Raw genomic sequence first — 13,972 nt, forward strand, 5'->3', positions numbered from 1 at the left:
ATAGCTAGTATTGAGGAAGTACTTGAGCTAATGTTTCTACAAATATCTTTAGTAATAAAAATTTGAAAGGTAATATAACTAGGGAATAGGCTGTGATACATTTCTTTTCCTAAAATATATTAGAATACAGTGCATTCACCATCAAAGAATAGGTTTTGATAGAACTTAACTTTTTCTAAGATTTCTAAAAGGTATGAGTGATTGACAATTCTAATCCCTCTCTGTGGTGTATTTTTAGAATTTGATGCTTTGTCCAGACTTGGAATCCCAGATGCTGTAAGCTACATAAGGAAAAGATATAAGACTACACAACTCTTGTTTTTGAAAGCAGCTTGTGTTGGTCAAGGACTTGTGGATCAGGTGGAAGCATCAGTAGAGGAAGCCATCAGCTCTGGAACATGGGTTGATATTGCAGTATGTTTTTATCTTTCTCGATTTTTCTTTAAACCAATGACAACTGATATTTCACTAGTATATGGCCATTTAAGAAATTAGGATAAATAAAGCTATCTTGGCTTTAGATGCAAATTCTAGCAGTCATTGTTACAATAAAAATAAACTTAATTATTTTATGCTTAAAGTGTTTCTACCTTTGGAAGAAGAGAGTGACCTTCTTCACATGGAGGCAACATCCAGAATTCTATAAATCTCAAAACAAACAAGCAAACAGTATAACACTGATATCAAAGCTGATACAGAAATTGATGAGACGTCTTACCATTTTATCCAGGCACTAACAACTGTACTGGCATTAAGCATCATGTAGCATTTGTTTATCCCTTATCCATTAATCCCTGCTAATGTATTATCACAAGCTGCTTTAGCACTGATAATATTTTACTTCAGTGTTCAGTGTTGACCTGCCTTTCATTTTGCCAAAAAGATAAGTGTAGGTGAAGATAAATAAACAAGAGGCCAATCCGTTATTTTCTAGACAGGGCTCAGACCTTTTTCATAAAACAGAAAATTCCCTGGTTCAGATAAAGAGGTTCCCAAAGATTACAGATTTAAATGTGTTTTTTATTCATTCAACAAATTTTATTAAGTACCTTCTGTGTGCCAGGCACCGTTCTACTTCTTGAGGATGTGGTAGCCATACAAGTCTTCTGCCCCTAGAAGGGGCACTTTCACTGGGGAGAGATAGTTAATGAAATTGATAATTTCAGATAGTAAAAAGAGCTAAGAAGAAATATATTTTGGAGGTAAAGTTATCAGGACTTGCTGGTGGATGGTTTGTGGGTTTCTGAGAAAGAGGAACTGAGTATAACTTGTATGTTTTGGTGTTGTTTTGGACAATTTGAGATACCTAGTAGGCGTACAGGTGGGGAAGGTAGGCAATAGGATAATTCCAGAGTTCAGAGTGGTGAGGAAATCAGAAATATAATTTGGGAGGTTATCGGCATAAATATGGTTCTAAAAGCTGTGGGACTTAATGAGATCATGTAGGGAGAGCAATGGTTTATCTGCATTATATTGCATTTATACTTCATTTCCCTTCTGTTTGTAATCTAGCCTCTGCTGCCCAGTTCATTATCAGTTGAAGATGCTGCCATGTTGCTTCAACAGGTGATGAGAGCATTCAGCAAACAGGCTTCAGCTGTAGTCTTTAGTGACACTGTTGTAGTCAGTGAAAAATTTATAAATGACTGTACAGAACTGTTTAGTGACCTGATGCACCAGAAAGCTGAAAAGGTATGCCACGTTTCTTTTCATCTGCTAATCTTAACAGAATTTCACATTAGAATCATCTGATGTCTTTTGAAAAATGGGGTAAGTCAGTCCACCCAGAAGTGAATAGTTTGTATCATATATCACTTCCTTTACTGCATTATTCCTTTCTATTTCCTCTCCCAGATATGTTTTTCCCCTTCTTCATTCCCATCAGAGCATGTAAGTTAAAACTTGGGGAGCTGATTTTGTAAATTGAAATTACATAGATTAAACAATTCACAGTTATATCACCTTAGGGTATTGGCCCAACTTTAAAACATTAAAATGAACAAAAACAATGTCTGTGGGTATATATAAATATACAGTGAATTTTCAGTCAGTACACAATATACAAAAGTACTCCAAAAATTGGTGGAAAAATGGAAAGAAAAGATAATACGAATCTTTCCGTGAACTTTTTGATCACCCCTCATATTTACTAAATCTAGCAGAACCTCACTAATTTTACCAGTTTATGGTGCACAAACAGGATAACTTATGGGTGAAAGAAATTTTGTTACTATCAAAATTAATTTGTTCCTCAGAGCAACTGCTGTCCAAATATTTTGAAATAGATGTTATACCAGGTCTGCTTTAATAACTATTCAATTTGTGTTTCTAGTTAGCAGCACCATCTCCTTATAAAGTCTGCTCTGAAGTAGATAAAACAAGCCCATTTATCCTTGTTAAACTGTTAATAAATTCATGAAGGCTTATGTAAATAATTTTTATTTAGCTATACTCCTTTTAAGCTTTTTCAACAGTCTAAAAAATGAGATAATTTTCTGCATTTGGCTTGATAAACAGCAGAGAAGAGCAAAAAGTATACATATTCGATATCAGTAAACCTGAGTTTAAACATGTTTATTCTCTGTATGACTTTGGACAAGTAGGCTTCCAGTTTCCTTATCTTCAAACAAAGGATGGTGGTATCTACTGTGGAAAGGATAAATATAAATAAATAAGGGATGTATATAAAATGTCTGGTACATGTTAACTGCCAATTATTAAATGACTACCTTATTATTTTTATTTGCAATCTTTTACTATAGTAAAATCTTAATATGATCTTTTCTTCTTTCCTTGGTCTCCTCCCTTTAACCACAAAAATAAGTTCAAGAAAAGGTGGTTCTACTACTTGAACTATCAGCATTCTAACCAGTTTTCTTTAGAAAAGCAAAAAGGAAATAAAAGCATTTTTACCATGAAAAAATGTACTTTTGTCACTAGAAATTATAGGATTCTTTCCCATGAGAAATAGTCTCTGAATTTGGAAATAATTCATTGCTGTTAACATAAATGTTTAAAAAGCAGATATCATCAAGAATAAGTCCAGAGGAAAAAAAGTTTATATGACTTAGTATGCAGCTCATGTATGGTCATTTGGGTAGGGCCAGGGATGGAGGTTTTATTACCTTTCTTGTAATCTCAAGTATTTTTGGACTTGGGAGCCTCAAAAAGGAGGGCATGGGGCACCTATTAAGCAGGGGTAAAACCAGCCTATAACAGCAGAAAAGGATTGCATCTGGTGCTGTGTGATCAGTTGTTCAGTGACCAGATAGGATTTCTAATTAGCTGATAATAGGTACAAAAAGCCAAGAACAGCAAAGGAAGGGACTAATTTTTGGCAAGGAGAAACTACCTTAGAGCTCTATAGTCTTCTTAGCAATGAAACCAAACAAGAATAACTAGGATATACATGAGTATATAAACAAGTTTTATTTTATACTTTTTGAAGTGCTATATATTTTTCCTACCAAAAAACCCCACATATTTTATTTTAGGAAATGAAAAATAATCCTGTGCAGTTAATCACTGAAGAAGATCTGAAACAAGTCTCCTCCATTCTAGAAAGCATTAACACAAGTAAAAAGGATAAAAAAGATGAGCGAAGGAGGAAAGCAACAGGTAATAAATTGTTATGAAAAAGGAATATTCAAAGATGAATTTTTTGTTATAGTGAACTTTACAGTTATTTGGCCCTTTGAAGGGCCTTTTATCTGACTGGTTCATCTTTAACTTTAACTGCTAAGATCACCAAATTTTTTTCTAATTAATTAAATTTTAATTATGAAAATGAAAATACTGGTAATGATGTATTCTGTGTTTTCTTTTGTGAAAACTAATTTCATGATCATGCCCATCTCCTGTTTTCCCCCTCACCCTCTGTGTTCCACCCCAGTAACCCTTTTTTTAGATTCCCAAACTTGCCAAGTTCATGTTCACCTCAAGCCCTTTGCATTAGCTTTGGACTTCCACTGGAATGCCCCCTCCCCAACTTCAAGTAACTCGTTTCTTCTTTTCATTCAGTGCTCAACTTTAAATGTCACTTGCTCAAAGAGGCCTCTCTAACCCCTGGGAATAGTAGCCACAATCACTCTCTATCTCATTATCTTGCCAGTTTTTTTGTATCAATTTATCACTGTGATGTGTTTCGTTGTTTGGGAACTTTGCCTATCTCATTTATTGTTTTACTGCTGGTACCTAGAGCACCACTTAGCACACTTTAGGTGCCCTATAAATATATGTTAAATGAATGAATTTCCTGATGAGTTCTTTTTTTAATTTCTTTTTTAAATTTAAAATTGCTGGAAATTATTCCAGGTAGCACTGGTATACTAGTAACTTACTTTAGATAAGTAAAGTAACATGTATATCCCATACTTTTTATAGTACAAACAGTGTTATTAGTGCTTTAACAGGATTAATGGAATTCAGTATTCATTCAACATTTTTCATTAATAAATACAGCCACATTGAACATGTATTATAAAAACTTAATTTTTACTATGGGAGTTCACTCCTGTTTCTTTGAGGTAATTTCTTTACTCTTCCAAAATCTTTTTCTGTAAAACATTTGAGTGGTATTTTGAAATTTCTATTTTTCTAGGAAAACTAGTAAATTACTCTAATCATAGTAACTCACTGCTATGCATATTTTATATTATTTGAATATATTACTATAAATTTGCTTTAATCAATTGGTCATTTATGTTAGTATAACTAATCTATTTTATTTCTTTATACAAGTTAAGGGTCATCTGGTGTTTTGTTCTCAGTGATAGTGCTATAGTATTGTAATAGTTTAATTACAGTGCACGGAATGTCAAGCACCAATGTCCTCCCCATGAGAAATTTATTACCAAATGTAAAAAGCACATTCACTTTAGACTTGTGTTTTTGAAAATAGTATTTTTCTATCATAATAGCAAGGGAAAGATAAATTAATAGAAGTTTTAATTTTAGATATGATGAACTCTAAGGGAATTCTACTCAGAATTTAAATATCTTTAGTTTTTATAAATTGCTTTATTTTATTGAAAAAAACTTTTATGAAGAAATATAGTTTCAATATTTTTCAGTGTTTAAAACCCATTATAAGTGTTCTACTTTGTAGAATATATATTTTAAATGTAAATATCTAATGGCAGGGAAATACCTTAATAACATTTTTTACTTTTATTTACAGTGTTTAAGTTTGTTTCATAATTTGTACTTCTTTTAATCTTTATTTAGCCAATAGGTGATTTATAACATTATTTTTCTACTTAACCAATTTAATATTCTTGATCAACATTTATTGAGTATCTGTTATGTTTTAAGCATTGCCGTAGCCCCAAGAACACAAACATTAATGAGACTTACTTCTTGCTCTCATTTAACTGCTAATATCCAACTAAGTTTATTGAAGTTTGTGATCTGGTTGAGTGGTAGTGGTCAGGGTGTCTCCTCTCCTCAGAACATGGATAATAATCTTTCAACGAAGAATGCAAAACCAAGTATAATTAAATTTATGAAGTATTATAATAGGGGGTTATCAGTGAGGCTGTGGTAATAGAGATGAGCAAATGAGGACACATTTATTTTGGGGAAGGTATAAGAGGAGGTAAAGGGATGGGTTTGGCTAAGAAAACATCAGACAGACCTACAGAAAAGAGGTGAAATTGGCAAGCTATCTAAGTAGATTGCTTAAATTCAAGAGATTTCATATTTATTATTTATTAATTTTTATTGGTTGAATTTACTAAACTTATTTTAGTAAGGAAATTCCAAGATTAGAAAGACTCTAAAAGTTGCTTTATTTTGCCTTTTATCTTTCTTCTTCTGTAAAGTTAAATATAATATGGTATTGTTTTCTAAAAATGGTGATTTACTTAGATAAAACTAACAAATGTCATTTTCCAACAGAGGGCAGCGGAAGTGTGAGAGGAGGAGGTGGGGGCAATGCCAGAGAATACAAAATTAAGAAAATTAAGAAGAAAGGAAGAAAAGATGATGATAGTGATGATGAATCTCAGTCATCTCACACTGGTGTGTAGATTTATTTTATCTTTCCTTTATGTGTGTGTTTTTTAAGATATTTTCTTAAGATGTATTTTAGGTATATATGCTTATACAGGAAGTTCTTGCACAATTTTGCATAGTTTCAGTGGCCACAAATTTCAGTTAATCACAGTTGAGTTAAATGACATCAGTCTACCAACAAGATGGTTCAAATTTCAGTTAACAAGTTTCCCTGGTATATTAACTGAGTACAGACTTCACTGCCAGCTCTTCAGTACACAAATCAGTACATGAATAACAGATGCGTATCATGATCTATGACAATCACATCACTTATTTTAAAGTTTAAAGTTTGTCAGTGATCCCTACGCATCAGTTATTCTTCATACACCAACAACAAAGCCTGAGTTGTGTTATCTCCATGTCTCCCAGTGATAAACCAATGTGACACTTTACAAAAATGGATAATCAAAAGAGAGAATTGGCCAACAAAGATGAAAGTGCAGCAAAGAAATTAAAAGTGATAACACGAAATAAAATTGAAATCAAGCATAAATGGCATTATAGAAGGAATGGCTGACTGTGGGAATGTTGACACTGCCATTGCTCAAGAGACTCTAGGTATGCAGCCAGAGGAACTTAGTTAAGGCACACTTATTGACATAGTGAAGGAAGTGGTTGTGACAAAAAGGACGAAAATATCTCAGAGGATGTGAAGTCAGCAAAAAACTTCACTTTAAAGGAACTCTGGAAGATATTCCAAGACATCGAAAGGGCAAAGGACAGAATGTTGAAAGCAAACCTAGAGTTAGAAGGGAATGTGACACATATAAGGCATAGGAAAGACGCTTGCTCCATACCGTAACTTATATGATGAGAAGAAAAAGGCAAGTAGTTCAAACTATCCTTGATAAATTTTTTACAAAGAAAACACTTTCATTCTTTGCGTTTCTAGTGTATTAAAGTACAGTGTGCTAAATTATAAATACAAAGTTTTATTTTTCATTTCCCTGTACCTTTATAACTAATGGAACTTCTAATGTTTTCACAAAGATTTTTTAAAAGGCCATAGAGCAATTGTTATTTTTCCCATTGATTATTAAGAACACTTTGCACCAGTTTCAGCTTGCATGGTCATTTTCATGGTCTCCCACTGCTGTACAAAACAAGAATTATGATATTTTCGAAAACTGAACTTCTGCAAATTTAAGTAGGAAATACTAATTTTATGCATGTTTAATTTTTACAGTAACACCTAACCTGTTGTTTACTTATATCTAAGGGGGAAAATTAATTATATGCATCTTTCTTTTCCTAGACTTGTTAGTGCTTGGTAAGGTTAAGTCTGTAAAAGACATCTTGTTTTGTTTTTCTAAATAAGATTATGATTTTTTATTTTCCTTTTTAAGAAAAGTTAATTTAATGAAACCATTATACTGCCCTCTTCCCTATCCCCAGCAAAAAGAAAATAAAAAACCAAACTTCAAATAATGATAATTTGAGATTTATATTTCCCCTCTTCCACAGTTTGTTCCCAATGGGCTATAGCTGAGAGATGCAGATATTAAGTGACATGGCTGCAGCTATTAATATGCTACTTACTATTTGTTCACACTTGCTTAAGAGCTGTCTTTAAAGTATTCTAAGATAGGTAAAAATAACTAATATTTTGATGTGCATAAAACAATGTTAATTAAAGGAAAAGTATCTTCATAGAAACTACTAGCTCTACCCTTATTTTAAGTAGTATTAAGATGATCCTATGTTGGTTTTAACTTTTCACTGATAAATGAATTTACCTATTCCCACATGTACTAGCAATGAGGGTAAAGAGACATTTAAAAAAATGCTTCTCTAATATCTGTAATCTTAAATAATTGTTAAGTGAGGCATGTGATATTTCTTTTTTGCATAGATTATTGAAAAGAGTTATAAAAGTAGTAAAATCATTCTACCTAAAAAAAGTAATTTCAGTGCTTTTGAAAGAGGGTTGTGATGTAATCTCTGAAATGGAGGATGAAATTAGGTTCTTAGCTAAAATATAGGATGAATTCAGTATGAAAGATTACTAGAAGGAAAAATAATTTAGTAACATAAAATGCATTCAGGAAGCAAACAGAAATTATAGATTAGTGTGAACATCTGGAATGGACAGCAGATTTCAAAAAAGGATACTATTTGTCTAAAGCTATAATCTCAACTCCTTAGATCTTCATTCATAGTGAAAATTGATTTTTAAGCTATTTTATTTTTATTTCTAAGGTTTCATATGTAGAATAAATAACCTAATTTAGCTGGAAATAATCACTTTTATACCTTTAAAATTTCTAATGAAAATATTGTTAGCTTTCTTTATCTGTAACCTGTGCTTTTCCAAGTAAGTGGGTAGGCACGACATTTCCACAGTTAATGATTATTTCTATCATAGTAGCTGTATACAAATTTTCCATAGTATATAATTACTTTTGTGAGAACAAAAATAAATTATGGGTGTACAATTATGAGGTATTTTTTTTTCATCTTTGCTTTTTCAAAAAGACAAGTTTTGGCTTAAACAATTCTACTCAAGTTGTTGTGGTTCACATTATTTTTATAGTGACTTTCTGAGGATTTTATGTAAATTACAAGGATGATTTAATTTTTAATAAATATTTATTTTTATAAAGAAGGAAATTCTGCTCAGTATTCATTGTTCAACAAAGAGAAATTATCCTATCCTAAAATACTTTTTTTCTACTCGATAGTTTTGATTTCCAGCTATTTGCATCGTGTAAGTTTGATGAGGGGAAAAATCATCTTTATTATTTTCTGATTGACCTGTAGAAAACAGTCATTTTGAAAGCCAGAAAATGATCACTTAAAAGAAATTCCACTATGTATCCTATTTTAAAATTCTTTTCATTGGTTATTGTTACTTGACATTAACAATTTTGTTGACAAAAATTAATATCAGAGTCTATGGTAGGCAGTGAATGAATTACCATTTTATTAAACATGTTAATGGAATCTTATTTGCTTTTTGGTTGCTTGTTTATTTTTTGTTGTTGTTTTTTTCCCCATTGTATCTATTATAGGGAAAAAGAAGCCAGAGATCACTTTTATGTTCCAGGATGAGATTGAAGATTTTTTAAGAAAACACGTAAAAGATGCCCCTGAGGAGTTTATTTCTGAACTTGCTGAATACTTAGTAAAGCAAGTATAAAACAATTTTTTGTTTTATGATAGAAATTCAGTGGGTCATTAAGTGAAGATTTCACCAGGTCATAGAAAATATGTATGTTAGGTATTTTCTGTACAAAGCTTAGAATTTAATCTAGCCACGAAATTCCAGATTTTATTTGCCTACAGAGGCAGTGCAGTTCAGCATACATTTATTTAGTGCTTTGGGAAAGGCAGTATGGGAAATAAAAGATGAGCGCCAGGAAGTATTCTTGTTCACTGATCATACAGTCTTAAGTCTTAGTAGGGGAAAAAAAAACCAGCACTAATCACTGGCTGGTCTCTTCCATAGCCTGAAAGACAACATTCAGAAGGAAGAAAAGATTATCTTGTTTTGATTTGACCGAAAGTAAATAGTGTTTACTTGTAGGGAGAAAATAAAGTAACAAACTGACTTCAAGAAGTATAAATTTAGACACTTCTACCTTCTGACGGAGCCAAGCTAAATTTATTTTTATACAAAAATAAAGGAAATTGTGTATAACATGACCATTGCTATCTAACCTGACCATCCCTCAAGTTAATCCCACTATGTAAATTTCTGTAGATACAAGGGTACTTCAAAAAGTTAGTGAAAATAGAATGAAGTTATACTAAAAATCTTTCCATGAACTCTTTGAAGTACCCTTGTGTACAATCCAGGAGCCCAGTGCATCTAACTTTGATTTTACAACTACGATAGCTTTTGAAGTAAGAATTTTTTTTTAAATTTAAATAAATATTTTTGTATGTAAACAAATCATATATCCGTATTTTTCACGTGTAAAAAATGAAATAGTTACTACTAATAATTTGCCGTTACCTTTTTTTTTTTTTTTTTTTGAATTGTGGTTGTTCTTGTTGTCGTTAGTGCAAGAACTTTGAATACTTGAAAATTGAGAAAAATAATCCATATAAATTGTAATTCCTGGGTTTGAGAGACAGATTCCTAGTGGACAGTATTCTCCAAATTAATTTTATTTGTTTAAAAAATAGAGATATTTTCTTCAGCTTTATTTCCATAGAAGCAAAATTTTTTTTTCAACGTAAATTCAGTACATTTAAAAAATATATTTATCTTGTGTACAGGCCTCTTAATAAAACTTATCTTGAGGTGGTACGTTCAGTATTCATGTCTTCAACTTCTACTGCTTCTGGAACTGGCAGAAAACGCACCATTAAGGACTTGCAAGAAGAGGTTTCAAACCTATACAATAATATTAGATTATTTGAAAAAGGGATGAAGTTTTTTGCAGGTATACTTAATACTGTTTTTCATTGATTTTTATTTGGAGATGAAATTAGTTTTAATAAAGCACCCTTATTTTCCAGATGATACACAGGCTGCTCTTAACAAGCATTTGCTGAAGACAGTGTGTACAGATATCACTAACCTCATTTTCAACTTCTTAGCTTCGGATTTAATGATGGCAGTAGATGATCCTGCAGCCATTACAAGTGAAGTATGTTAGTGATTTGCTTGCCACTTTTAATGTATTTTGTGTTGAGTCTGAGCACATTTTATTTTCTTTCATTTGAAATAGTTTAAAAGGAAAATAAAGAGTTTTTAGGAAAAAAATCTAAAAGATTTTTTTTTCTGCTGTAGTAATAAATATATGTATATATTTTTTTGCTTGATCTTATATGTACTGCATGTCAAAAGCACAATGCTGAAAGAATTTTTTTTCCCTTGCAGGTAAGAAAAAAGATTTTAAGTAAATTGTCAGAAGATACCAAAGTAGCTCTCACAAAACTCCATAACTCTCTGAATGAAAAGGTAAGTAAAGTTTAATTTTATTCCAATATCAGGCCTAGAGATTTGTGTTATAAAGATCTTTGAGTAGATTTTTATCAGAATAATTTTAAACCCAATCTAAAACTAGTATTCTGCATTCAGATACCTCTTTGGGAGGTAAAGGGGGAGACCAAACTGAGGAGCATTTTACCTTTTTTAGTTCTAAATTGCAATTTCTAATTTAAAGACAAAGTGAGCCTTTAAAAAATTGTATTAAGGGTGTAAAAGTATAAAACAATATTAAGTGGCTACATTTCTTTAGGCACCTTTATATAAAAGTAAATTATGATATTTAATACCTTTTCAGAGTGTAGAAGACTTTCTTTCTTGTCTGGATTGTGCAGCAGAAGCTTGTGATATTATGGTGAAAAGGGGAGACAAAAAAAGGGAAAGGTAACATTGAATGAATCTTTAATAATAATCTTTTTTTTTTTCCCTGACCGGTAAGGGGATCGCAGTCCTCGGCATGGTGTGGTGTGCACCACGCTCAGCCAGTGAGCGCACCCGCCATCCCTATATAGGATCCAAACCCTGCAGCCTCAGCGCTACCAGAGCTGCACTCTCCCGAGTGAGCCATGGGGCCGGCCCCTTTATTAATATTTTTAAATGTGGGATATTTTGTATTTGGAATTTGAATTTTACTCTCTTAATCTTGCACAGAGAACTGTATCTAAGTGGCATATTCAGAGTCTTACTATAGCTTGATATTCCTCTCTGACTCTCTTGATAAGGTAGCAGAGTTCCTTAATCCCATAGTAAATCAAGACCAGGGGACTTTTTACTAGCTTTGGGACCTTCCTTACAGAAAACTTCATCTAAATCAGTGCAGTTCTCTTTGATCCCAGCAACTCAAAACAAAAAGCATACTTTGAATATCCCTGCTCTATAGCTTTTTCTTTAATTTTCTAGCATATTACTCTACCCATGCTGTTTAGGGATATGTGTATATATTCCATATTTTTAAGTTGCCTTAAAATGTTTATGGAATCAGATAATTAAATTAGAAAAGCCAAAAATGAATACAGAAGGGATGAATTGGAATTGGTGAGAACTTGTTAAATTATGATAATACATTTATATGATTTTATTTTTGTGTAGGCAGATACTGTTCCAGCATCGCCAAGCACTGGCTGAACAGTTAAAAGTCACGGAAGACCCTGCTCTTATTCTGCACCTCACATCAGTCCTATTGTTTCAGTTCTCAACTCACACCATGCTCCATGCACCTGGAAGATGTGTCCCACAGATCATTGCTTTTCTTAATAGTAAAATTCCAGAGGTATTACTTTTTCAGTACACTTGAAACTTTTCAAGCTTTTAAATTCTGAATAGTTTGAGTGGAGAGATGTGAATCATTGTTAATACTCAGGTACAAAATATGTTAACATCATCTGCCTGCTTCCAAGAATGTGAACAGTGAATTAGAGAATTGGTTTTAAAAATGTGGAATAGCTCAAGAAACTTTTAGGATCCTGTAAGATCCATGGTAAAGAATATTCTGAATTTGAAAATTAAGTTTTCAGAAAAGATATAAGAATGTCAAATTTTCTATTTCAGCTTTTCTAGGTTTAATTTATCCTTTAATGACCAGCTCAAAAGTCTTGTCCTGCACAACTTCTTCTGCATACCCCCCCTCCCCCGCCACACACACACACTAAAAGTAATTTGGCTTCTTCAAACTTTTCTGTCACTTTGGCTGTATCTTTGGTAATAGAACCTAGTAAATTCAACTTATGGTATAGTGATCTGCATTTATGTTTTATCTCCCTTAAACTATAAACTCTTTGAGGGGAGAGACCTTGCTAGATTTGGCTTTCTTATATGGCCAGTGTTTTGTACAGATGAGGACCTACAATGTGTATTGGTCAAACTAATCCTACTTTATCTGTTTCACAGAAAATTAAATTGTTAACTTTTCTTCTTTCCATTTTTACAGGATCAGCATACGCTTTTGGTAAAGTATCAAGGTTTGGTTGTAAAACAGTTGGTTAGTCAAAGTAAGAAGACTGCGCAGGGAGATGATCCCTTGAATAGTAAAGTAGACAAAGAACAAGAAGATGTCTTGTCTAATACTATTCGTAAAGAGCTTCAAGAACTTTCTTCATCCATTAAAGACCTTGTTCTCAAATCCAGGAAATCATCTATGACAGAAGAGTAATGATCTTAATTTACTTTTGTCATATAGTAAGCGTTTTGCCCCTAAGTTAAAGATGAGTGTTTTCAAAAAAATAGTCACTTCACAACACCCCACTCCCCACAATAACTCCCTCCTATGCATACAATTCAGTTAAAATGATAGTGTTGTATTAAATGAAAATCTTACAAAGATGTAAATTTTTTTAAATGGGTTCTCCATGGAACTTTTCTTTTTCACATTATTTTCATATAACATCTGTGTAAAAATTTTCACGTAATATCTATGTGAAATTTTTCACATAAAAATTATTTTCACATAATTCTAAAAATTATACATTTTGTTTATTTTCATTCCAGATGATGAATAAAAAATATATTTTCTGACATCTTCATCTTTAGGAAAGGACTCATTTTTTGTGCTGTTAGATATCGTGACATTGTATTTACACACATTGAGGCAGCAACTTAAAATGTGATCATTTTTTTAAAAAATATTTTAAAAAAATACTTTTGGTGTTAGAAATGAAAATCTTGTATTTTATTTTAGAATTAATAGAGAATGCTTCAAAACTAAAATACAGAAATATGCAATATATATATGTATATATATATATTTTTTTTAATTTTTTTTTTTTAACTAAGCCCATGCTCTTATTTTTTGAAGAATGAACATTTATGTAGTTGGGGCTTCAGGAATGCCTGTAGGTGCAAAAGAACCATAAGAGAGGCCCATGCAGTGCTGTGCTCTGTTCTAAAACAAGCTGCTAATGAGAGTGAGAGAAACATGAAATGTATTACTAGTACATATATCACATTTAACATTGGAATAACTAAAAATTTAATAGAGAT

At 32.0% G+C, this 13,972-nt stretch overlaps 1 protein-coding gene across 1 annotated transcript in view; it reads left to right on the plus strand.

Annotated features, from left to right (window-relative positions):
- The window catches only part of UFL1 (UFM1 specific ligase 1), a 28,184-nt gene extending 14,813 nt beyond the window's left edge, over window positions 1-13,371 (plus strand). The window contains exons 9-19 of the mRNA XM_063097017.1: window positions 239-414; window positions 1,513-1,692; window positions 3,495-3,618; window positions 5,899-6,021; window positions 9,069-9,186; window positions 10,282-10,448; window positions 10,525-10,655; window positions 10,889-10,969; window positions 11,295-11,380; window positions 12,086-12,266; window positions 12,924-13,371. Of these exons, the coding sequence (XP_062953087.1) occupies window positions 239-414; window positions 1,513-1,692; window positions 3,495-3,618; window positions 5,899-6,021; window positions 9,069-9,186; window positions 10,282-10,448; window positions 10,525-10,655; window positions 10,889-10,969; window positions 11,295-11,380; window positions 12,086-12,266; window positions 12,924-13,145 (1,589 nt within the window). The 3' untranslated portion in view covers window positions 13,146-13,371. The remainder of the gene's footprint in view (window positions 1-238; window positions 415-1,512; window positions 1,693-3,494; window positions 3,619-5,898; window positions 6,022-9,068; window positions 9,187-10,281; window positions 10,449-10,524; window positions 10,656-10,888; window positions 10,970-11,294; window positions 11,381-12,085; window positions 12,267-12,923) is intronic.
- Window positions 13,372-13,972: the final 601 nt, after the last annotated feature.

This window comes from Cynocephalus volans, chromosome 5 (genome assembly GCF_027409185.1).
Source record: "Cynocephalus volans isolate mCynVol1 chromosome 5, mCynVol1.pri, whole genome shotgun sequence".
NCBI lineage: Eukaryota > Metazoa > Chordata > Mammalia > Dermoptera > Cynocephalidae > Cynocephalus > Cynocephalus volans.